Source organism: Coregonus lavaretus (assembly GCF_964263955.1).
Source record: "Coregonus lavaretus genome assembly, chromosome: 38".
NCBI lineage: Eukaryota > Metazoa > Chordata > Actinopteri > Salmoniformes > Salmonidae > Coregonus > Coregonus lavaretus.
The window spans coordinates 23,065,948-23,091,419 of record NC_140025.1 but is presented as its reverse complement, the minus strand read 5'-3'; the positions used below and the strand labels follow the sequence as shown (position 1 = coordinate 23,091,419).

Genomic DNA, 25,472 nt, shown 5'->3' with positions numbered 1-25,472 from the left:
GCTTTCCACCAGACACTGGGAGATTAATTAACCTTTCAGCAGGACAATAACCTAAAACACAAGGCCAAATCTACACTGGAGTTGCTTACCAAGAAGACAGTGAATGATCCTGAGTTACAGTTTTAACTTAAATCTCCTTGAAAATCTATGTCAAGACTTGAAAATGGTTGTCTAGCAATGATCAACAACCAATATGACAGCTTGAAGAAATATTGTACAATCCAGGTGTGCAAAGCTCTTAGAGACCCAGAAAAACTCACAGCTGTAATTACTGCCAAAGGTGATTATAACATGTATTGACTCAGGGGTGTGCTAATTTGCAAAAATGTATACAAACAGGTTTTCACTTTGTCATTATGGGGTATTGTGTGTAGATGGGTGAGAGAAAAAAAAAATATTTAATCAATTTTGAATTCAGCCTGTAACACAACAAAATGTGGAATAAGTCAAGGGGTATGAATACTTTCTGAAGGCACTCTATGTCCAGTTTAACATACCTAAAATGAAAGCAGTGCACATTCATAGGGGGCCCAGGGTGATGTGCTCTTGAAATGGAAAACCACATGATTTTCAACCCCCAATGGCAACCCCCATTCATTAAATTTTTTATGACCCCTACAAAAGGGAACTTTTTGAAGCTATATGTCATCTTCTGAACTTCCATTATTTAATTTTTTGCATCCTGCCAAGCGCCATAGTGCGAAGTTGAGCAAGCACCCTCTGTCACATGACACCAAGCGAGATTAATTTAACAAAAGACAGTTTGCTCTGGGGGACAAACTAGTCATTAGGTAGATTTGCTGTCTGTTTTACTGCATGAGTAACTGCACATTTGCACTAAGGGTTCACACAGGAATGAGGTCACAGTCACACAGTAACCAGTATGTACTTCCTGTGAGGCAGATTTGTGTCTGCTACAGTTCAGTTCGGTAACACCTACTTAAAACTGACAGGTATAAGGCTTTATACTTGTTAAAAGCATGTATGAGCCTTGATGATGTCGTATTATAAGGATGTTATATCAATCTTTGTAGCAAATTTTCAACTGCCCCAAATGACTTTAATGGGCCATACATGTTTATGACAAGTCTTACAGTGCATTATAACCACATTATAATGCATTGTAAGTAAAGTTTTCTCATAACATTACATACTCATCAAATACAGTTTTATTTGCCCATAACCTTAACTCTTAAAACTACATACCTCATTGAAGAGTATTTTAAATAAATCCCATGGCACTTGTCTTTTCCTACTTAGATGATAACTACACTGCTCAAAAAAATAAAGGGAACACTTAAACAACACAATGTAACTCCAAGTCAATCACACTTCTGTGAAATAAAACTGTCCACTTAGGAAGCAACACTGATTGACAATAAATGTCACATGCTGTTGTGCAAATGGAATAGACAACAGGTGGAAATTATAGGCAATTAGCAAGACACCCCCAATAAAGGACTGGTTTTGCAAGTGGTGACCACAGACCACTTCTCAGTTCCTATGCTTCCTGGCTGATGTTTTGGTCACTTTTGAATGCTGGCGGTGCTTTCACTCTAGTGGTAGCATGAGACGGAGTCTACAACCCACACAAGTGGCTCAGGTAGTGCAGCTCATCCAGGATGGCACATCAATGCGAGCTGTGGCAAGAAGGTTTGCTGTGTCTGTCAGCGTAGTGTCCAGAGCATGGAGGCGCTACCAGGAGACAGGCCAGTACATCAGGAGACGTGGAGGAGGCCGTAGGAGGGCAACAACCCAGCAGCAGGACTGCTACCTCCACCTTTGTGCAAGGAGGAGCAGGAGGAGCACTGCCAGAGCCCTGCAAAATGACCTCCAGCAGGCCACAAATGTGCATGTGTCTGCTCAAACGGTCAGAAACAGACTCCATGAGGGTGGTATGAGGGCCCGACGTCCACAGGTGGGGGTTGTGCTTACAGCCCAACACTGTGCAGGACATTTGGCATTTGCCAGAGAACACCAAGATTGGCAAATTCGCCACTGGCGCCCTGTGCTCTTCACAGATGAAAGCAGGTTCACACTGAGCACGTGACAGACGTGACAGAGTCTGGAGACGCCGTGGAGAACGTTCTGCTGCCTGCAACATCCTCCAGCATGACCGGTTTGGCGGTGGGTCAGTCATGGTGTGGGGTGGCATTTCTTTGGGGGGCCGCACAGCCCTCCATGTGCTCGCCAGAGGTAGCCTGACTGCCATTAGGTACCGAGATGAGATCCTCAGACCCCTTGTGAGACCATATGCTGGTGCGGTTGGCCCTGGGTTCCTCCTAATGCAAGACAATGCTAGACCTCATGTGGCTGGAGTGTGTCAGCAGTTCCTGCAAGAGGAAGGCATTGATGCTATGGACTGGCCCGCCCGTTCACCAGACCTGAATCCAATTGAGCACATCTGGGACATCATGTCTCGCTCCATCCACCAACGCCACGTTGCACCACAGACTGTCCAGGAGTTGCCGGATGCTTTAGTCCAGGTCTGGGAGGAGATCCCTCAGGAGACCATCCACCACCTCATCAGGAGCATGCCCAGGCGTTGTAGGGAGGTCATACAGGCACGTGGAGGCCACACACACTACTGAGCCTCATTTTGACTTGTTTTAAGGACATTACATCAAAGTTGGATCAGCCTGTAGTGTGGTTTTCCACTTTAATTTTGAGGGTGACTCCAAATCCAGACCTCCATGGGTTGATAAATTTGATTTCTATTGATAATTTTTGTGTGATTTTGTTGTCAGCACATTCAACTATGTAAAGAAAAAAGTATTTTAATAAGATTATTTCATTCATTCAGATCTAGGATGTGTTATTTTAGTGTTCCCTTTATTTTTTTGAGCAGTGTACTTTGTTGAGGGAAAATGTACTTGCTACGATTATCATATGTTGTTGTCTCACCTAGCTATCTTAAGATTAATGCACTAATGTAAGTCACTCTGGATAAGAGAGTCTGCTAAATGACTAAAATGTAAATGTAAAACAAGGTGTGGAGTGACTTAATCAAACATTTCACGCTGAAGAGGAATTGAGTAACAATGGTAGGACATTCTCCCTTATTGCTTGCTTCCTCATATTTTTCAAGGATCAACTGTTCTTAACATAGATGGGTTTCATAATGAATAGTCACTATTCATACGCATTTGTCAGATGAAAGAAATGCGGGAATTTTTCATCACGCAGAGAAGTAAAAACAGTATGGATTGAAAAGACAGCACAGCTGAAATTAGTCATTGTTTATTTCTGTAATGAATAGCTGACCAACTGACTTTCTGCCTGTGCTGTGTGTTCGCTATCAGTCACCAATGATGTAAGAACAGACATCTGCTTCTGAGTAAGCGAGGGTGTGCAAGAAAAGACTACCTGAACTAGACAAGGACATTAACATTTTCTCAGGTATTTGTGAAACATAATTTAAATTACTGTAAATTATACATTGAGGAAAGTATTATTTATTTCCTTTTTCAGGAATCCCCCAGTGTCCAAAGCTCATGAAAATGAACATGTATGATACTGTCACGACTTCGGCCGAGGCTGCCTCCCCTCCTTGTTCGGGCAGGCTTCGGCGTTCGTCGTCACCGGAGTACTAACCACTGCCGCCCCAATCATCATCACAATTGTCTTGTCTCGTTATCACACACACCTGGTTCTAATCCCCTAATTAGTCTGTGTATAAGTGTTCCCTCTGCCCCCTTGTCCTTGTGGGTGATTGTTTATTGTGAAGGTTAGTGAAGCTCGGTGGAGCTCGTGTATTTTGTTCGAGGGGAGTATTTTCCTGTGTGCCTTGTATTTTCCAGTGCACCTGTTTTGTGCCCTGGAGTGTGTTTGACGCAGTTCTGCGTAAACCTGTATTTTGTGGATTAAAAGCCTGTTATTCTGTGATTTACCCTCCTGTGCCTGACTCCTTCAACACCACCTCATCACAGAATCACCCACCCTGAATATGGAGTCAGCGGGAGAAGAGCGCATGCCTGGAGTCGTGGCACGGGTCCAGGAGCATTCCATGATGTTGGCCAGCTTGGGGGAAGCGATGTATCGGGTTCTTCAGGTCGTCCAACGCCTGGAGAGGAGAGAATCCGATCTGTCGAGACCAGCTGGCCAACCGGATCCAGCCACCTACACCCCAGCACCCGGAGGGATCCAGATATCCCGACCATGGGCGTTTGATGGGACAACGGCGCTGTGCCAGGCATTCCTCCTCCAATTGGAGATTTACTTCACCAGCATCAGGCTGCGTTGGAAGCCGCGTTGGAAGACGACAGGGAGTTCGCTCGCCTCTTTCAGGCGGTCTTCGATGAGAGACTGGTCCATCTAAGGCAGGGGACGAGGACCGTGCAGGACTTCGCATTGAAGTTTTGGACGCTGGCAGCGGGGTCCGGGTGAAACGAGCAGGCCCTGATCGACCAGTTCTGGTGCCATCTGCGTTAGGACATCCAATGTGAGCTAGCCTGCTGAGACACAATGTTGTCCTTCAACAAACTGGTGGACATGGCCATTCGTTTGGACAACCTGCTGGCAGCCAGAGGACGTCCTAGTAGGGGTCTGCCCGTTTCCACCCCGGACGACTCGGATCCCGAGCCGATGGAGCTGGGTGGAGCCGCCGGCCGAGAGAGGGGAGGAGGACAGCGACAGTGCCACTCTGGTGGTACGAAGGGACAATACACTACACGTCGTGTCAACGTTCTTTTGGGCCGGGAGGCGGCAGGCAGGGCACTCACGCATCACCCCAGGTATCGAACACCCACACCTGTTCAGAGCCCTCTGCTGCGCACTGTACCCTACCTATCCACTTTCCCGATTTCATGGTAGTTCCCCAGTGTAAGGCGCTAGTCGATTCAGGCGCAGCTGGGAACTTTATGGACAGGGCATTTGCATGCTGTCAAGGCATAACATTGGTTCCCCTATCGATTCCACTCCCCATCAGAGCACTCGATAGTTGACCAATAGGGTCCGGGTTTGTTACGGAAATCACGATACCAGTCACCATGATCACCCAGGAGACTCATTTTGAGCAGGTTATTTTTACGATTATTGAATCTCCTGCTTTCCCTGAGGTATTAGGTATCCTTTGGCTAGCACTCCACAACCCCACCTTCTCATGGCCGCAGAGGGCTCTCACGGGGTGGTCGCGAGAGTGTCAGGGTAGGTGTCTAGATGTATCCGTTGGTGCAACCACGGTGGAAAGTCCAGACAGTACCTCCACCGTGCGCATTCCCCCTGAATACCTCGATCTGGCGCAAGCGTTCTCTAAAACGCAGGCGACTAAATTACCACCTCATCGGGCGGGGGATTGCGCGATAAACCTCCGGGTAGATGCTGTACCTCCCAGGAGTCATATATACCCCCTGTCACAGGCTGGCTATGGAAACCTATGTCACCGAGTCCCTGCGCCAGGGGTATATACGTCCCTCCACTTCACCCGCCTCCTCGAGTTTCTTCTTTGTGAAGAAGAAGGACGGAGGTCTGCGCCCGTGCATTGATTATCGACCACTGAACAGGGAGACGATACGATTTAGTTATCCTCTCCTCCTCATTCCTTCGGTGATTGAATCAATGCATGGAGCGCGCTTCTTCACCAAATTAGATCTCAGGAGTGCGTACAACCTGGTGCGTATCCGAGAGGGAGATGAGTGGAAGACCGCATTCAGCACAACCACGGGGCATTATGAATACCTGGTGATGGCCTATGGTTTGGTGAATGCTCCCTAATTTTCCCGTCCTTTGTGAACTAGGTGTTTCGGGACATGCTTGGTTGCAGTGTAGTGGTCTACATCGATGACATCCTGGTGTATTCCGCTAAGCGCGCCGAGCATGTGTCCCTGGTTCTCAAGGTGCTGGCCCGACTGTTGGAAAATGACCTTTATGCTAAGGCAGAGAAGTGTATGTTTTTTCCAGCAGTCCGTCTCCTTCCTTGGATACCGCATTTCCATCTCAGGTGTGGAGATGGAGGGAGATCGCATTTCAGCCGTGCGTAATTGCCGACTCCAACCACGGTTAAGGAGGTGCAGCGCTTCCTTGGCTTTGCCAACTACTATCGGAGGTTTATCCGGGGCTTTGGCATGGTCGCAGCTCCCATTACCTCCCTGTTGAAGGGTGGGCCGTCCCGGCTCTGCTGGTCTGCTGAGGCTGACCTGGCCTTCAGCAAACTGCGGGGTCTGTTCACCTCAGCCCCAGTACTGGCCCACCCCGATTCATCACTACCGTTCGTAGTGGAGGTGGATGCGTCCGAGGTTGGGATAGGAGCTGTCCTGTCTCAACGCTCGGGTACGCCACCCAAGCTCTGCCCCTGTGCCTTCTTCTCTAAGACGCTCAGCCCCGCGGAGCAGAACTACGACGTTGGTGATTGGGAGCTGTTTGCTGTTGTCCGAGCCTTGAACGTGTGGAGGCATTGGCTCGAAGGGGCGAAACACCCTTTCCTCATCTGGACGTACCACCGTAACCTGGAGTACATCCGGGCAGCGAGGAGGCTGAATCCTCGCCAGGCTAGGTGGGCCCTATTCTTCACCCGGTTTGATTTTACACTGTCATACATTCCGGGTACGAAGAACGTGAAGGCAGACGCACTGTCCCGGCTGTATGACACAGAGGAGAGGCCCAGAAACAACACCCCCATACTCCTGGCCTCCAGCATTGTGGCGCCGGTAGTATGGGCGATGGACGCGGATATAGAGAAGGCATTACGCACAGATCCATCTCCACCGCAGTGTCCAGCTGGGCTGCGGTACGTGCCTGCTCTTATCTGTGATCGTATGATCTTCTGGGCACACATGTCACCCTCCTCTGGTCACCCAGGTATCGGCCGTACAGTGTGCTGTTTGAGCAGAAAGTACTGGTGGCCTACCTTGGCTAAGGACGTGAGGGTGTACGTCTCCTCCTGCTCGGTGTGCGCCCAGAGTAAGGCACCTAGGCAACTCCCAACGGGTAAGCTACAACCATTACCGGTTCCACAACGACCACGGTCTCATCTTAGTATTGATTTTCTGACTGATCTTCCCCTCTCCCAAGGTAACACCACCATCCTGGTCGTTGTGGACCACTTCTCCAAGTCCTGCCGCCTCCTTCCTCTGCCCGGTCTCCGCCCTGCACACTGCGGAGGCCCTGTTTACTCACGTCTTCCGGCACTACAGGGTGCCAGAGGATATCGTGTCCGACCGAGGTCCCCAGTTCACGTCCAAGGTTTGGAAGGCGTTCATGGAACGTCTGGGGGTCTCGGTCAGCCTGACCTCTGGGTTCCACCCCGAGTCAAATGGGCAGGTGGAACGAGTAAATCAGGACGTGGGTAGGTTCCTGCGGTCCTATGGGGGAGTGGTCGGTGTTCTTGCCATGGGCAGAATATGCCCAGAATTCTCTCCGCCACTCCTCTACTAACCTAACAAAAAAGTTTTTCAAAAACTAAAACAGGAAGCACCAGTGACTCGGTTAATAAAAAAGTGGTCAGATGACGCAGATGCTAAGCTACAGGACTCTTTTGCTAGCACAGACTGGAACATGTTCCAGGATTCTTCAGATAGCATTGAGGAGTACACCACATCAGTCACTGGCTTCATCAATAAGTGCATCGATGATGTCGTCCCCACAGTGACCGTACGTACATACCCCAACCAGAAGCCATGGATTACAGGAAACATCCGCACTGAGCTAAAGGGTAGAGCTGCCGCTTTCAAGGAGTGGGACTCTAACCCGGACGCTTATAAGAAATCCCGCTATGCCCTCCGACGAACCATCAAACAGGCAAAGAGTCAATACAGGACTAAGATTGAATCGTACTACACCGGCTCTGACGCTCGTCGGATGTGGCAGGGCTTGAAAACTATTACAGACTACAAAGGGAAGCACAGCCACAGTGACACAAGCCTACCAGACGAGCTAAACCACTTCTATGCTCGCTTCGAGGCAAGCAACACTGAAGCATGCATGAGAGCACCAGCTGTTCCAGATGACTATGTGATCACGCTCTCCGTAGCCGATGTGAGTAAGACTTTTAAGCAGGTCAACATTCACAAGGCCGCAGGGCCAGACGGATTACCAGGACGTGTACTCCGAGCATGTGCTGACCAACTGGCAAGTGTCTTCACTGACATTTTCAACATGTCCCTGACTGAGTCTGTAATACCAACATGTTTCAAGCAGACCACCATAGTCCCCGTGCCCAAGGACACTATGATAACCTGCCTAAATGACTACCGACCCGTAGCACTGACGTCTGTAGCCATGAAGTGCTTTGAAAGGCTGGTCATGGCTCACATCAACACCATTATCCCAGAAAACCTAGACCCACTCCAATTTGCATACCGCTCCAACAGATCCACAGATGATGCAATCTCTATTGCACTCCATACTGCCCTTTCCCACCTGGACAAGAGGAACACCTACGTGAGAATGCTATTCATTGACTACAGCTCAGCATTCAACACCATAGTGCCCTCAAAGCTCATCACTAAGCTAAGGATCCTGGGACTAAACACCTCCCTCTGCAACTGGATCCTGGACTTCCTGATGGGCCGCCCCCAGGTGGTAAGGGTAGGTAACAACACATCTGCCACACTGATCCTCAACACGGGGGCCCCTCAGGGGTGCGTGCTCAGTCCCCTCCTGTACTCCCTATTCACCCATGACTGCATGGCCAGGCACGACTCCAACACCATCATTAAGTTTGCCGACAACACAACAGTGGTAGGCCTGATCACTGACAACGATGAGACAGTCTATAGGGAGGAGGTCAGAGACCTGTCCGTGTGGTGCCAGGATAACAACCTCTCCCTCAACGTGACCAAGACATAGGAGATGATTGTGGACTACAGGAAAAAAAAGAGGACTGAGCACGCCCCCATTCTCATCGACGGGGCTGTAGTGGAACAGGTTGAGAGCTTCAAGTTCCTTGGTGTCCACATCACCAACGAACTATCATGGTCCAAACACACCAAGACAGTCGTGAAGAGGGCACGACAAAGCCTATTCCCCCTCAGGAGACTGAAAAGATTTGGCATGGGTCCTCAGATCCTCAAAAAATTATACAGCTGCACCATCGAGAGCATCCTGACTGGTTGCATCACCGCCTGGTATGGCAACTGCTTGGCCTCTGACCGCAAGGCACTACAGAGGGTAGTGCATACGGCCCAGTACATCACTGGGGCCAAGCTTCCTGCCATCCAGGACCTCTATACCAGGCGGTGTCAGAGGAAGGCCCTCAAAATTGTCAAAGACTCCAGCCACCCTAGTCATAGACTGTTATCTCTGCTACCGCACGGCAAGCGGTACCGGAGTGCCAAGTCTAGGTCCAAAAGACTACCCCCAAGCCATAAGACTCCTGAACAGCTAATCATGGCTACCCGGACTATTTGCACTGCCCCCCCACCCCATCTTTTTACGCTGCTGCTACTCTGTTAATTATTTATGCATAGTCACTTTAACTCTACCCACATGTACATATTACTTCAACTACCTCAACTAGCCGGTGCCCCCGCACATTGACTCTGCACCGGTACCCACCTGTATATATAGCCTCCCTACTGTTATTTTATTTTACTTCTGCTCTTTTTTTCTCAACACTTTTTTGTTGTTGTTTTATTTTACTTTTTTATTAAAAATAAATGCACTGTTGGTTAAGGGCTGTAAGTAAGCATTTCACTGCAATGTCTGCACCTGTTGTATTCGGCGCATGTGGCCAATAAAATTTGATTTGATTTGATAACACCATTCCAATGTGTTTTAGGTTACCAACCGGTTCTGGCACCGTGGCAGCAGAGCCAGACTGAGGCTCCTGCGGTGGATGACTGGTTTCGGCGCGTGGAGGAGACGTGGGACGCTGCCCACGTTCACCTCCAGCGCGTCATCAGAAGGCCAACGCTGACCGTCACCGCAGTAAGGCCCCGGTTTTCGTACAGGGGGATCGGGTCTGGCTCTCGACCCAGAATCTGCCCCTCCGCCTGCCCTGCCGGAAGCTGAGCCAGCGGTTTGTGGGGCCGTTTAAAGTCCTGAGGAGAATCAACAAGGTTACGTATAGGTTGTTACTTCCCCCTGATTACCGTATTAACCCCTCGTTTCATGTGTCTCTCCTCAGGCCGGTGGGGGTTGGTCCGCTCCAGGAGTCTGAGGTGCGGGAGGTTCCTCCACCTCCTCTGGACATCGAGGGGGCCCTGGCGTACTCTGTCCTTGCCATCCTGGATTCGAGGCGTCGGGTGGGGGGCCTTCAGTACCTCGTGGAGTGGGAGGGGTACGGTCCGGAGGAACGGTGCTGGGTCCCAGTGAGGGATATCCTCCCTGTTGTGGGATTTCCACTGTTGCCATCCGGCTCGCCCTGCTCCGCGTCCTCCTGGCTGTCCACGAGGCCGGGGTCGGTGCGCTGCTAGAGATGTGCGTCGGGGAGGGGGGTACTGTCACGACTTCGGCCGAGGCTGCCTCCCCTCCTTGTTCGGGCAGGCTTCGGCGTTCGTCGTCACCGGAGTACTAACCACTGCCGCCCCAATCATCATCACAATTGTCTTGTCTCGTTATCACACACACCTGGTTCTAATCCCCTAATTAGTCTGTGTATAAGTGTTCCCTCTGCCCCTTTGTCCTTGTGGGTGATTGTTTATTGTGGAGCTCGTGTATTCTGTTCGACGGGAGTATTTTCCCGTTTGCCTTGTATTTTCCAGTGCACCTGTTTTGTGCCCTGGAGTGTATTTGACGCAGTTTTGCGTAAACCTGTATTTTGAGGATGAAATGCCTGTTATACTGTGATTAACCCTCCTGCGCCTGACTCCTTCAACACCACCTCATCACAGATACATAATATTTGCCATTTAGCAGACACTTTTATCCAAAGCAACTTACAGTCATGCATGCATACATTTTACGTATGGGGGGTGGCCCCAGGAATCGAAGCCACCACCCTGGCAGTGCAAGTGCCATGCTCTACCAACTGAGCCATACAGGACCACAAGTATGGGTGCATGTATGACATTACTCTGATTCTACGTTTTCTATATAAAAAAAAACAAAAATAGAATAGAAAAAAACCTATCTGCATCACTATTACTTTGAAGAAATCTGACCATCCTTGGCTTTGGCCTCCGCTTTGACCTCTATCCCTAGCCAGTGATGGCTGTGGTTAGAAAAATATCATGGTGCCATTGATTCTTCAATACACAGGGCAGAGCTCTAACTACAGGGGGGAGAGGCAATAGGGTTATTAGAGGGGATCAGAGCTTTCAGATGGCTGCCTGTAGCTTGTAATCAGTGTGGGGGGGACCCCAGTCATTGGGGGGGAACCCCAGTCTTTCCTACATATTATACTCCACAATTGCATTTTGTACCAACAAGTGGCGAACCGCTCTAAACCAATGAACTGGCCTTCCTTATAAAATAAACGAACAAAGGGAATTGGCAATAATACCAACCACCTCCACCCACCTATAACTAATAATGATCTACAGCTCCCAAGTATGGAGCTGCCACGCTCCACTTTCAAGTGAACCAGAGAGTGTGTTGGGAATTTCCTTTATGGGAATTTCCCATTCTTTTCGGATACATATGAGATTTTGAGGCCACATCTATCCATTCTGTAGTCTGTCTAGATAAGTGTCAGGCTAAGTTTTCCCATTGCTGAAAAAGTGTATGACAGGGACAGATCTCGTAGACACCCGGTTAATGGAAACCTAGTGGCGCCAGGAACTGTTTTGCCACATCATCTGACTTGAAATTAATGGATTTGTAAATGTAGGTAGTCAGCCATTGTTTCTATCAAAAGGTCGCTGAGTACAGCAAAGGGGATGTGTGACACCGAATGTTTCCACTCCATACAGCTGGGCTGTGTGTGTGTGTTCACATATAGACCAACTGTGCAGTTGTGTAGGTGTTTGTGTAAGCGTGTGAGGGGGGAAATTCCTGTCAACCCCAACCATGGCTTATTTGGGGGCCGTGTGTGTGACACTATGTGTGTGTGGGTCTTATGCAACAGTCAAATAATGATAGCTGTACAAAGCTACAATCTGAAACACAATCAATTGAATTCTTGAATTAAACTTCTCATAGAATCACCCTCTTTTCACTGAACAGATGTAAATGTGTGAGAATGATAGGAACTGGTCCGACCGGAAACATCTTCCCCAGACTGCATATGAGTTTGTGAGCATGCGGCGTGCTATGTCATCTCGAGACTGTGGCTGAGTCTCAAATGACACCCTTTTCCCTATTTAGTGCATTACTTTTGAGGGAATAGTGCACTATATAGGGAATAGAGTGTAATTTGGAACACAGACTGTGACTTGGCTCTTCGGAGGATTTTGAAACCTCTGATGGAGTTTCTATCTCTTTCAGCTGCTATAGTCCCTTGACACAATTAGCAAGGCCTTTCTTGTAGGAGGTCACAGGTCCTATAAGTGAGGCCTCATCTGCATCTGTACGGCAAGAGGGACCTAGTGTCTGTACTCTACTTCTATATAGAATATAGTCTTTAAAGGCTATTCAGGACACTTTTTAGAGTTTAGAAGTTCAGAGTTTAAGTGATAATGCTAGAAAAGCCGTTGTTTGTGAGGATATATTGGCACGGGTGTTGTTAGGCCCGAGACGAATATATCCTCCAAACAACGGCTTCGAGGGCATTATCACTTTTATACAACGGGTTACCAACATATTTAAATAATGATTGACATATTTTCATTAAAAAATTTATTTTGATTAATTTATTCATACTATTTCATCCTTCCACAAGATATAGTCCCGACACAGATCTAGGGTTGCTAGCTTTTTGTTCTGTATCTATGGACGCGACCCAGTCGTTCATGCTAAATATTCCATTGCCATACTGGCTGGCAACGTTCTTATCCCTTGCTTGCTAGCTAGCCAACTATGGCTAACTTACAGTCACGTCAAAAAGTACAGCCAGAATAACAGCAAAGTAGCTGCATTTGCATTTGTTTAAGCTGTTTTCTAGTGACATTTATTTGGATACATCCATAACAATGAGCTAATGAGGCACGATTCGCCTGGCATAGAAAATGTGCTCACTTGTCTGGACACTGTTGTTCAGAGGAGCTAGCCAACAACACAGCTACAGTAACACAATCACTTCAAACTGAAGCTGGAAAGACTGCAAATTAGCTGCGCTTCATTTAACCTTTTTTCAATGTACCTTTTTCCATAGAAATGATGCCAGCTGATTCATGATTTCGACTGGCTGAGAAACGCTGCCTGCCTGTCTGTCTCGTCCCGACTCCCAACATGTTCATTACTATGGGACAGCAGGAGATCGAATTTGAATATTGAAACAATATTGCAAATGCCGGAGAGACAGAAAGCAAGGTTTATACAAATCTTTGCTGTTGAAAATGAAATGTTAGTGTAAAAGAAATGTTAGATAATGTCTAGATGCTTTTTATAGTGGAGATCAAGTTTATAAATTGCCTGGCTGGGCTGATTAGACAATGGATTGCGCAGTCAGATGGAACAGAGTAAATAGGCATTTTAACGTCATAGATTTAGCCGATGGCAACTTGTGGAACTGACACCGGCTGGAATGCGGTTTTAACCAATCAGCATTCAGGATTAGACCCACCCGTTGTATAATCTATAATATTACAACAGCAATACATATTACAGACTTGAAAAACCATATTGTATATACTGTATGTGACACTATAAGCCTTTGTAGGCAGTCATAATACACTATATCAGTATCAGCCATAATACATTAGGCTAAATCGTAAATTCAAATGTAGAAAAAACAAAGGTACAATAAACAAAGAAACACCTATACCTACACTACCGGTCAAAAGTTTTAGAACACCTACTCATTCAAGGGTATTTCTTTATTTTTGCTATTTTCTACATTGTAGAATAATAGTGAAGACATCAAAACTATGAAATAACACATGTGGAATCATGTAGTAACCTAAAAGGTGTTAAACAAATCAAAATTTATTTTATATTTGAGATTCTTCAAATAGCCACCCTTTGTCTTGATGACAGCTTTGCACATCTTTGGTATTCTCTCAACCAGCTTCACCTGGAATGCTTTTCCAACAGTCTTGAAGGAGTTCCCACATATACTGAGCACTAGTTGGCTGCTTTTCCTTCACTCTGCGGTCCGACTCATCCCAAACCATCTCAATTTGGTTGAGGTCGGGGGATTGTGGAGGCCAGGTCATCTGATGCAGCACTCTATCACTCTCCTTCTTGGTAAAGTAGCCCTTACACAGCCTGGAGGTGTGTTGGGTCATTGTCCTGTTGAAAAACAAATGATAGTCCCGCTAAGCCCAAACCAGATGGGATGGCGTATCGCTACAAAATGCTATGGTAGCCATGCTGGTTATGTGTGCCTTGAATTATAAATAAATCACAGACAGTGTCTCCAGCAAAGCACCCCCACACCATAACACCTCCTCCTCCATGCTTTACGGTGGGAAATACACATGCGGATCATCCATTCACCCACACCGTGTCTCACAAAGACACGGCGGTTGGAACCAAAAATCTCAAATTTGGACTCCAGCCCAAAGGACAAATTTCCAACGGTCTAATGTCCATTGCTCGTGTTTCTTGGCCCAAGCAAGTCTCTTCTTATTATTGGTGTCCTTTAGTAGTGGTTTCTTTGCAGCAATTCAACCATGAAGGCCTGATTCACACAGTCTCCTCTGAACAGTTGATGTTGAGATGTGTCTGTTAATTGAACTCTGTGAAGCATTTATTTGGGCTGCAATTTCTGAGGCTTGTAACTCTAATGAACTCATCCTCTGGGTCTTCCATTCCTGTGGCGGTCCTCATGAGAGCCAGTTTCATCATAGCGCTTGATGGTTTTTGTGGCTGCACAAAATTGTCCGTATTGACTGACCTTCATGTCTTAAAGTAATGATGGACTGTCGTTTCTCTTTGCTTATTTGAGCTGTTCTTGCCATAATATGGTCTTTTACCAAATAGGGCTATCTTCTGTATACCCCCCTCTACCTTGTCACAACACAACTGATTGACTGTAACGCATTAAGAAGGAAATAAATTCCACAAATTATTTTTAAGAAGGCACACCTGTTAATTGAAATGCATTCCAGGTGACTACCTCATGAAGCTGGTTGAGGGAATGCCAAGAGTGTGCAGAGCTGTCATCAAAGCAAAGTGTGGCTATTTGAAGAATCTCAAATATAACATATATTTTGATTTGTTTAACACTTTTTTGGTTACTACATGATTCCATATGTGTTATTTCATAGTTTTGATGTCTTCATTAATATTCTACAATGTAAAAAATAGTAAAAATAAAGAAAAACTCTTGAATGAGTAGGTGTTCAATTTTTTTTTGACTGGTAGTGTATTTGAATTGCAAAATAATTGAGTAGGTTTTTAAATTGTGTTCTAATCATACCAGAACACAGAACAGTGTGACGGATCTCTCTTTCTTTCAAGATTGCTTTAAACTGGGACTCCAATAACAATGGAGCTCTGCAATATTAAAGCTGATATACCCACTAAATACATTTAAAAAACAATAGCGCTTAATGATCCAGTGATCTGCTACTTTAGTGTCTCTAAAACGGAAGGACATGGTCACACGCACACACTCGCACACACGCACACACACGCACACACTCGCACACACACACACTCTCACACACACACAAAGTCCTTGTTTGGTGCTTCATCTGCCTTCCCTTTAAATAACTACTTTCTAACAGGGAATGTCCAGTTCCTTGCGGCCATCTATACCCGTAAAAACTGGTCCTGGACTTGTGTTGTTTAGCTCAAAATGATTGAATTGAGAACTAGTCTGAAGACAACTGATCCCAAATCAGTAGTTAGGAGCAGGATGTAACCAGAGCCTCTGTCTGACTGGTCTCTAGTCCCCTTGCTGTGTTAACTTCAGCCACACAGGACAGCTGGGAATGTGGCACAGACACACAGGGAAGCATGCCCATTCAGGCTACTCTGGGAAGGGGTTTTCCAAAGTGTGTACAAACACACACACAATCAGACAAGGAACTTACACAGTCACACAAATGCACACACACACGCGCACACACACACACACACATTGTCACACACAGGAATAGGAATTAACAGTTGGACACACACATGCACACACACACGAATGCAGATACGCACACGCACACACATGCACACACACACTTGGGTCCTGTGGTACCTGAGTTTCAATGGTTTATCTATGGTCAGAGCCTCTCGATGTCTCACACTCTCACTCCTCATGACTCTGCACCCCAAACTATAACTTGACCGGCAGTTATCCACCAAGCAAACCAAAATCCAACAAAAGTTCCTCAAGCTGAGATGTTGTATGGTTTGTATCACAAACACTCCACATGATTGGTCAAACAACAATGTTTTTAATTACAAAAATATCCTTTCAATTTAACAGGTTAAAACAGATAATCACATTTTGATGTTTATAAATCAATGGCTTCTAGAAATTTTTTACTTGTGTCAGTTCGGAGGTAATTTCTCCAAATGTAGTTTCAACTGTCAGATCTGACATGGCACTTTTTTTAAGATGCCATGTTATGGAGAATTTGTCTCCCACACTGTGTTGTCTTACCAGGATGTGGGAAACATCCTGCTTTGCTGTACCAGGATTCAGACGACACCTCAAAACATGATGGCACTGTTCATTTTGACACTGTAAAGATTTGCCTATTTTGAAAAAAAAACCACTAATAGCAAATAAATATTAAATCGTATATAATACTGTGAAAACATATTTCCAGGCACAAAGATCACAGGTCAATATCTAAAGGTTAAATTGAAAATAGATTACTTACACAAAACATGTGAAGAACATCAAAATATACAGTTAAACAAATAGCACCATGGTAACAAAAGACAACGTTCATACAGTATCTTCAACCAGAAAGAAGCTTATGTATTTCAAATCAAAGAAATCTAAAAAAGAAATCTGTGCATTAACGATTACTTTGGTAAACAGGTTAGGAAAGTGCAACATGTTAACAATTTGATGCCGGAATATTGAATTGAGGTATGTGACATTCAAATATCGCAATTAACATCCAATTTCCCATCTAGATTTTCTACAGACCACACAATCAACCATCTCCCATGAAACACACCCATGCAGCATCATGTGATAATTCATATGGATCATGTAGTCAAACATGAGTGGTTTTGCACTGGAAAGCTATTTCACAAAAACGTTATTTTACAGTTACTTACTTTTTCCACTGGTATTTACCAGGTATTTACTAGGAAATTCTATGGTAACAATGGGTACTTTCTGGTATTTCCTTCAAGGAACTCAACCCATTCAAATGGTGGCCAGTGGTGTTTGTTGTTACGATTCGAAGGCAAGGAACTCAACCCATTCAAATGGTGGCCAGTGGTGTTTGTTGTTACGAATCCGAAAGAAACAAACAAGTAATTCAAAGTCTGTGTTATTACTGTGTTATGGTAAAATGATAACTGTGTTATCATTTTACCATGTAGTTTCCTGGTAAATACCTGGTCTTTCTCCCACTACGACCACCAAAGTAGAACTGACACTCCAACTCAGTATCGATAATCTATTAGATTCTGTCCTTTAACAACCAAAAAGCATGGTAGCATCTGAAGTCCAGGTAGTACCTCCCTGTTTCAGTCCATTTTCTTCCATTTAGTGCCTAATGAACACAACCCAGTTGAACTAGTCAGTTTTCTAAGCTCCCCGGTCCCGACCCTTCTTAGGGTGCATGTAGTGCTTTTTCTTCAGTGCTCAGTTATCGTCAGTTAGCGATATTTGTCTCAACACCCCTGTGGGGTGGGCGGGGAAGTAACTCTCATAGCTTGGGAGTAGGGCAAAGTTGCCCCTAGACGCTGATCTTGGGTCAGTTTTGCATTTTCCCCACTTTATGATTTGGATTGGGGAACGGAAGCTGATCCTATATCTGTACCTAGGGGAAACTTCACGCCGGAGCTCATAGCCTGGCACACTCCTCGCAGTGGTTGAGGTACTCCACCGCATGTGCTTCATCATATGTGGTGAGGCATCTTGGGCATTGGAGTTCCGACAAACCCTGGCACTTTGTCCAGGTGGGACCGGGTGCTAATACCACCGGCGCCGCCCCAGCCGAAAGCCCGCTTTGAAGTTTTGCCGCAGGTGGATTGGCGCTGTTCCTCAGCAGTGGTTCGGCCGAGTCTGTGCTCATTCGTGGGGAGATCCGGTGCCCTATATGGACTCGGCACGTGGAGTTGACATCTCTAGTAGGGCTCTGGAAGAGAAATGAATGATGATCATGAGTAAAAGTGTTCCTCCCATAGCCAACCTGGGCATAGTAGCACTTTGAGGATAATGTATGAAACACTCCACACAAATAAAATGATCACTATGTCATTATTATTGTAGGGAAGTGCTCTTTGTTGTTCCCTAATGTGATAGCTGACCAATCAGCCTGTTACCAACCCTTAGTAAACTTTTGGAAAAAATTGTGTTTGACCAGATACAATGCTATTTTACAGTAAACAAATTGACAACAAACTTTCAGCACGCTTATAGGGAAGGACATTCAAAAAGCACAGCACTTACACAAATGACTGTTGATTGGCTGAGAGAAATTGATGATGAAAATAATGTGGGGGCAGTTTTTTTAGACTTCAGTGCTGCTTTTGACATTATCGATCATAGTCTGCTGCTGGAAAAACGTATGTGTTATGGCTTTACACCCCCTGCTACATTGTGGACAAAGAGTTAACTGTCTAACAGAACACAGAGGGTGTTCTTTAATGGAACGTTCTCCAACATAATCCAGGTAGAATCAGGAATTCCCCAGGGCAGCTGTCTAGGCCCCTTACATTTTTCAATCTTTACTAATGACATGTAAAGCCAGTGTGTCTATGTATGTGGATGACTCAACACTATACACGTCAGCTACTACAGCGACTGAAATGACGACTGCAACACTTAACAAAGAGCTGCAGTTAGTTTCAGAATGGGTGGGAAGGAATAAGTTAGTCCTAAATATTTCAAAAAAACCATTGTATTTGGGACAAATCATTCACTAAACCCTAAACCTCAACTAAATATTGTAATGAATCATGTGGAAATTGAGCAAGTTGAGGTGACTAAACTGCTTGGAGTAACCCTGGTTTGTAAACTGCCATGGTCAAAACATATTGATACAACAGTAGCTAAGATGGGGAGAAGTCTGTCCTTAACAATACTATCAACAAGGCATGTCCTACAGGCCCTAGTTTTGTCGCACCTGGACTACTGTTCAGTCGTGTGGTCAGGTGCCACAAAGAGGGACTTAGGAAAATTACAATTGGCTCAGAACAGGGCAGCAAAGCTGGCCTTTAAAAGTACACGGAGAGCTAACATTAATGATATGCATGTCAATCTCTCATGGCTCAAAGTGGAAGAGAGATTGACTTCATCACTACTTGTTTTTGTAAGAAGTGTTGACAGGCTGAATGTATTGAGCTGTCTGTTTAAACTACTAGCACACAGCTCGGACACCCATGCATACCCCACAAGACATGCCACCAGAGGTCTCTTCACAATTCCCAAGTCCAGAACAGACTATGGGAGGCGCACAGTACTACATAGAGCCATGACTACATGGAACTCTACTCCACATCAGGTAACTGATGCAAGCAGTAGAATCAGATTTTAAAAACAGGTACAAATACACCTTATGGAACAGTGGGGACTGTGAAGAGAACACACAAAGGTACAGACACACGCATACGCACACAAGCGCTAGCACATGCACTCTACACACGTATATTGTAATATTGTTGTATGGTGGTATTATACATTTTGTATTGTAGATATGTAGTAGTGTAATAATGTTATATGATGTACTGTTTTATCTTTGTTTTATATGTAATGTAAGTGCCTTAATGTGTTTGGACCCCAGGAAGAGTAGCTGCTGCCTTGGCAACAGCTAACGGGGATCCCTAATAAATACAAATACAAATACTGTATCTTATTAGCCGTTAGCGAACTGTATGAAGAACATGTCCTTCGAAACATCATTGTATCATCGAACCTCAATAAATGGCAAATAGTGGACGGACATAAAAGCTTCCTTTTCATGGCTATTTTTTGTCTCCTGTAACACGTTTGTTTGTAATGTATGTTAGGAATGACTATGTGTGTGTGGCCTTACCTGTGCCTGTGTGTGTAGCTGCTCCTGTAGTCGAGATACTTCCTCTCGCAGGTCCTGGATCCTGCACTGCGCTCTCTCCCTGTCTGCCCGCTCTGACTTAAAGTCATCTGTGTAGATAAGAACCTGTGAAGGAGAGAGGGAAAGGGTGAGGGTGTGTGTGAGAAAGAGAGAGGGATATGTTTCTGATTCAACTGAATAGGATGGAACTGTATGTGAGAGAGAAGAGAGAGAGGTTTCTGATTCAATGGGGTTTTCTTTAAAGACTGTGCTGTGTGATGCATATATTCATGTGTACGTGCCAGAGAGAAAGAGAAGGAAGAGGGAGAGCAAGATAGAGTGGGGAGACAGAGGGAGAGATAGAAAGAGAAAAAGAGAGATAAAGAGAACGTGAGAGAGACAAAGAAATTGAAAGAGAGAGGAGTTAGATGATCCTACACCACACTAACCTGTTGCTCTAGCATCTGGATGCGCTCCTGGTATCGTCTCCTGCTCTCATCCATCTCCCTCCCCAACCTCCCACAGTCCCTCATCTTCTCCTCCAGTAGGCCATTGAGCCTGGCTATCTCCTGCTGGAGCAACCCAGCATTGGCTAAGTCCAACCCGTGGAACAAGCCCAGGCCAGCCCCAGGCTCTTGTGTAGGCCCGGGCCCTAACCTAGGCCCCACACCTGGAGCAGGGCTGGAGGCAGCAGCCAGGGCACTATACTCATTCAGCCTCAGACACAGGCCCCTCACATACCCTTCCCTGCTCGAGTCATACTTTTGCCATTTGGAGTTCAGACCTTCCACCTGGGAAAACGGAGGGAGGGAGGGGAAGAGGGAGACATTAGTCACAAACATGTATGCACACTTGTGCGCACACAGCTTCTCACTCACACACACACACACACACACACACACACGCACACACACAAGGCTGTTAAACTTGGGTTCTGATAGCCCATTTGCTATGACAATGTTGGATTACTAAAGTCTGCAAAAACACTACAGTAATTGCTATAGTATACGAATACTACAGTTTTTTTTACTATAGTATTTATACTATAGTAAACTGTAAATTCTACAGTATACTACAGTCATGTATATTTAGTCCGCAAAAACACTACAGTGAATACTACAGTAAAGTCTGCAAAAACACTACAGTGAATACCATAGTATAGTATAGTATCTTTTCATGTGGGTAGAGGGGAATTTCTACAGTGTGTTCCTGCTTACATATGCTACTCTTTGCTTTAGTTGTTGGTTCTCTTCTTGGAGTTTGCTGACCAGGGCGTCAACACGACCGGCTTCCGTAGAATCCGACATCTAACCATGAAAAGGGGAAACAAGAGCTCAAAATGATACTATCCGTTTAGAAATCCAACAGAAACAAACACTAATAACTTGGCTGAAAAGCACATAATGGCAGAGACAGAGACATTCCAAATGCTTTACATTTACATTTAAGTCATTTAGCAGACGCTCTTATCCAGAGCGACTTACAGTTAGTGCATACATAATGTTTTATTTTTCATACTGGCCCCCCGTGGGAATCGAACCCACAACCCTGGCGTTGCAAACGCCATGCTCTACCAACTGAGCTACATCCCTGCCGGCCATTCCCACCCCTACCCTGGACGACACTGGGCCAATTGTGCGCCGCCCCATGGGTCTCCCGGTCGCTGCCGGCTACGACAGAGCCTGGTTAGTACACACCTATTTTTCATTGCTTTCATTTTTAGTTTTGAAAGACAGTTACAGTGAATAAGCTCTTCCCAGTGAGTACACAAGACGTTGAAAATACGTATTTTCAACGTCTTTTGCTCATGGGGTTGTAGCTCGGATGTAGCCACTGCTGTTCCAATCTCTCAGTTGGAGTTTAGTGCATGCAACCCCAGGATTGTGGGCTTTGGGTTCGATTCCTGCATAGGCCACATATCCTGAATATAACATTTAGTATATACACAGTTTGTGGATATGAGTTAGCTCTTTACACTCGTACCCGTATATGGGTTCAAAATAGCAGATTTGGGCGATTATAAGCGGCTAAATTGGAACCCAGTGGCTGTACAGTAACATGCTATACTTGACGTCAAAGAGCAAGGTCTCTGCTTCCCAGCGCAGTATTGGTTTTGACTGACAGCGGTTCTGAACTTGAACACCGCGCCCGACAAGAAGTTACCCCATCTCTCCCGTAAATGTTGTTGTCGGAGTGAGGGAAATGCTGTAAATAAAGAGGACTCGATGCATTTTGAAAGATTAGACGTTGAGGATTATAATACCACTTTGATTTCACACAAGCAAGCCAAACACCCGTTAGTTCAAATGTGCACTTCCCCATTCCATATCATAAAACTCATGTAATATACAGTGCCAACGTTTATGATCACTATGCTTGATGTACAGTAACAAGATGACATGGTGTATTGTGAAAATATTTGGCGGGGAAATCTGAATGCACTCGTGATTCTAGTCGCACCAAAATTACAATTTTCTTCTCTGAATTGCCTTGTGAAAGCCTAACACTGTAAGATCGTATTTTGTAACTTAGCTAGCTATGTTCGCTATAGAACACGCTTTCAAATGATGCCCACCTGACCAGATTGCGATTTATAATGGACCATTTTTGGAATGCGTAAACAACAACAGTAATTGTGTAAAGGCGGAGATCCAGGGATGTGTTCCACAGAAAACAACTATAAATCTGCATGCTTTAGTTCCTCAACGGTACTCAACGGTACAGCTAGGAGAGCTCAAAATAGCCCCTTATAGTTGAAGACTCTTCTTTGAGTCATAAAAGTGCACTGAAATTACATAGGAACTGTGCAGACTTTGGAGAGGTGTGTGGCCACATGGAGACACCAGTTAGACCTCTCACTTGTCATTTCTTTGTCTTATGTTGTACTTACCTAAAATTCCCATGAATATTCTTATCATGTTACTGAATGTATCCAGAGTATTTTCAGGTTTCATTATCAACAAATGCGGCAAAAAGTACAGTAAATGTAAAATGCACATAAAATCAACAGTGTAATGTTTGGATTCAGTCTTGAGTCAGATTAACTGTTTTGTCCTCACCTTTAGTCTAATAATTTTCCCATAATCTCCAAACTGTTCCCTTATGATTGCTACCATGGTTATGCATATGCTTTCCATATTTCTTCTGTAAGAAACATTTCAATTTAGCCCTATCTATATAGGCCAATTCCCACGAGTGTAAGGGGTTAACTGTAATTTGCCTTTAATGTGCTTGAAAACCATGCTATTACACACTTATTATAATCTGGGTGGTTGGAGCCCTGAATGCTGATTGGCTGAAAGCCGTGGTATATCAGACCGTAATGGGTATGACAAAACATTTATTTTTACTGCTCAAATACGTTGGTAACCAGTTTATAATAGCAATAAGGCACCTCAGGGGTTTGTGATATATGGCCAATATACCACGGCTAAGGGCTGTGTCCTAGCACTCCGCATTGTGTCGTGCTAAAAACAGCCCATAGCCGTGGTATATTGGCCATATATCACACCCCCTCGGGCCTTATTGCTTAATTATACAACCTTCATACACACCTCTTTTGCCTTCTGCTGCATTTTCACCTCCTCCGTCACTTTCTCTCCTCCCTTCTTCTCTCCCTCTAGTCGGCCCAGTAACTCCTGACACACCCTGACCGTGGCTCCCAGTTGGCCCCGGAGCTGCTCGGCCTCTTCAGCCAGCGAGGTGCACAGGACGGCCCGGGTGGCCTGGGCACGGTCCCTCTCGGCCAGGGCAGAGCGGAGCCTCTGGATATCCTGGTCCTTCTCGTGGTCCGGTTGACGGGTCACACTCTCCAGCTCTCGCTCCATCTCCCTCAGCTGCTGTCGCAACCTCTGTATCTCCTTCAGGGGTGAGAGAATAGAATAGAATAGGCTTGAGTGTCAAATGTGAGTCAAATGCTGAAGATACGTTTTTTTTCTTCTTATTTTTGATGGACAATATAGCTTTTTGGAATTATTTTATTGTATTGAATTATGACTTTTATGTGATACAGATATGTTTGTTTCGTGAAGTTAAGGCGAAACAACACTGACACCAGCACCGCCGCGGTTGTACACATTGAAATGGAAAAATAGAGGTTTTGCTATAGCAACATCCATGCTGCACCGCAAGGTGGTTTTGAAGCAGGGACATTTTTTATCAAGCCTGGTTGGCAAGTTTGGTGGTTGGTTAGGCCTACACTAGTAGTCTTACCAATAGACCTCAGTTGTGAAATAGTGTAGGGTTAGGGTTATCTCAAACCAAGTGCATATGGGCATGGTATAGGCTAGTGGGTATTTTCAGTGAAGACCATTTACTGTAGGACTAAGCTACCGGAAAATCCCCTGCTTTCATAATGTGCAAATTGAAAACGAAAGAAAGAAAGGGCATATATCTGTCATAAAGGATCATTTTAATACTTGCAGAGCAGACGTTGACATTTCAAGTAGGGCTATAATGTTAAAAGGCACAACTATTTTTCACAGGGTTAACGTTAGCCTAAATATTAATTTCACATGATACACACTTAGAACACATCAAATTCAGTAAATTCTACTCACTTGTTGGCTCAACTCTGCTTGCTGAGCCGCATTCATTTCTGTGTCTTTCCATTTTTGCTTCAGTTTGCAGATTTCTTTGCATAAACTTTCCAGCAAAGATTTGGACGGTGCTATGACAACAGGGTCATACCCTTCCACATTGATACAGGTATTCTCGTATTTGCCCAACCTAGCCTTTAAATCCGCGATTAAATTGTCCCTTTTGTAGATGTTCTTACTTAATGTGTCAATCTCCAGCCGAGTTTCATGGTAGAAAGTATTCAATGTATTGCAGCTCCGTATCTTTGCTTTCAGCACGTCATTATCCAAAGTGACATCCATCGTGTTCCTGATTCCAGAGGTAACGCCGTTGCTTCTGACAGATGAGGATTGGGAAAAAATCTTCAATATTCCATCAGTTTCTGAAAATATTCTGTTTATTGGTTCGATAGAGTTTGTGTTCGTAGGTTATGCAACATGTCTTCAAAATTAGACTGAGGAGGATGTCAACTATGTAGCCTAAAGGATGTGGCGCATCTGAATTTGGAAAGAAATAATTCCGACACTACAGGGGATTTCCTAGAGGGACTTCCCCTAGCCAATAGGCGGACTTTTCTTGTACTTTACTTTTTAACAACGTCGGGTAAATTGACAACTCCTTTCCGAGTTGTGCAATCATCCATTCCAGTAACAATCTAAATAATATGCTTTCGTTCCTTAATTTATTTTCTAACAATAAAGGACACTGGACTAAATTGACACCGTTTGACAGGAGTAAAGGAAAAAAACGCAGCCGCTAGAACTATTTGCACATGCGTACAACTTTTCCGGTAACATAGTAGGCTACCTC

General features: G+C 45.2%; 1 protein-coding gene across 1 annotated transcript; it reads right to left on the bottom strand.

Annotated features, from left to right (window-relative positions):
* Positions 1-16,295: 16,295 nt before the first annotated feature.
* On the bottom strand, positions 16,296-25,267 carry tnip2 (TNFAIP3 interacting protein 2). The gene is made up of 6 exons (XM_084155024.1): positions 24,644-25,267; positions 23,639-23,944; positions 21,302-21,391; positions 20,534-20,875; positions 20,088-20,210; positions 16,296-18,188 (listed from the first exon to the last, which is right to left on the bottom strand). The coding sequence occupies exons 1-6, from the start codon at positions 24,962-24,964 to the stop codon at positions 17,895-17,897; spliced, it is 1,476 nt and encodes a 491-aa protein (XP_084011150.1). The 5' UTR covers positions 24,965-25,267; the 3' UTR covers positions 16,296-17,894.
* Between the last annotated feature and the right edge of the window lie 205 nt (positions 25,268-25,472).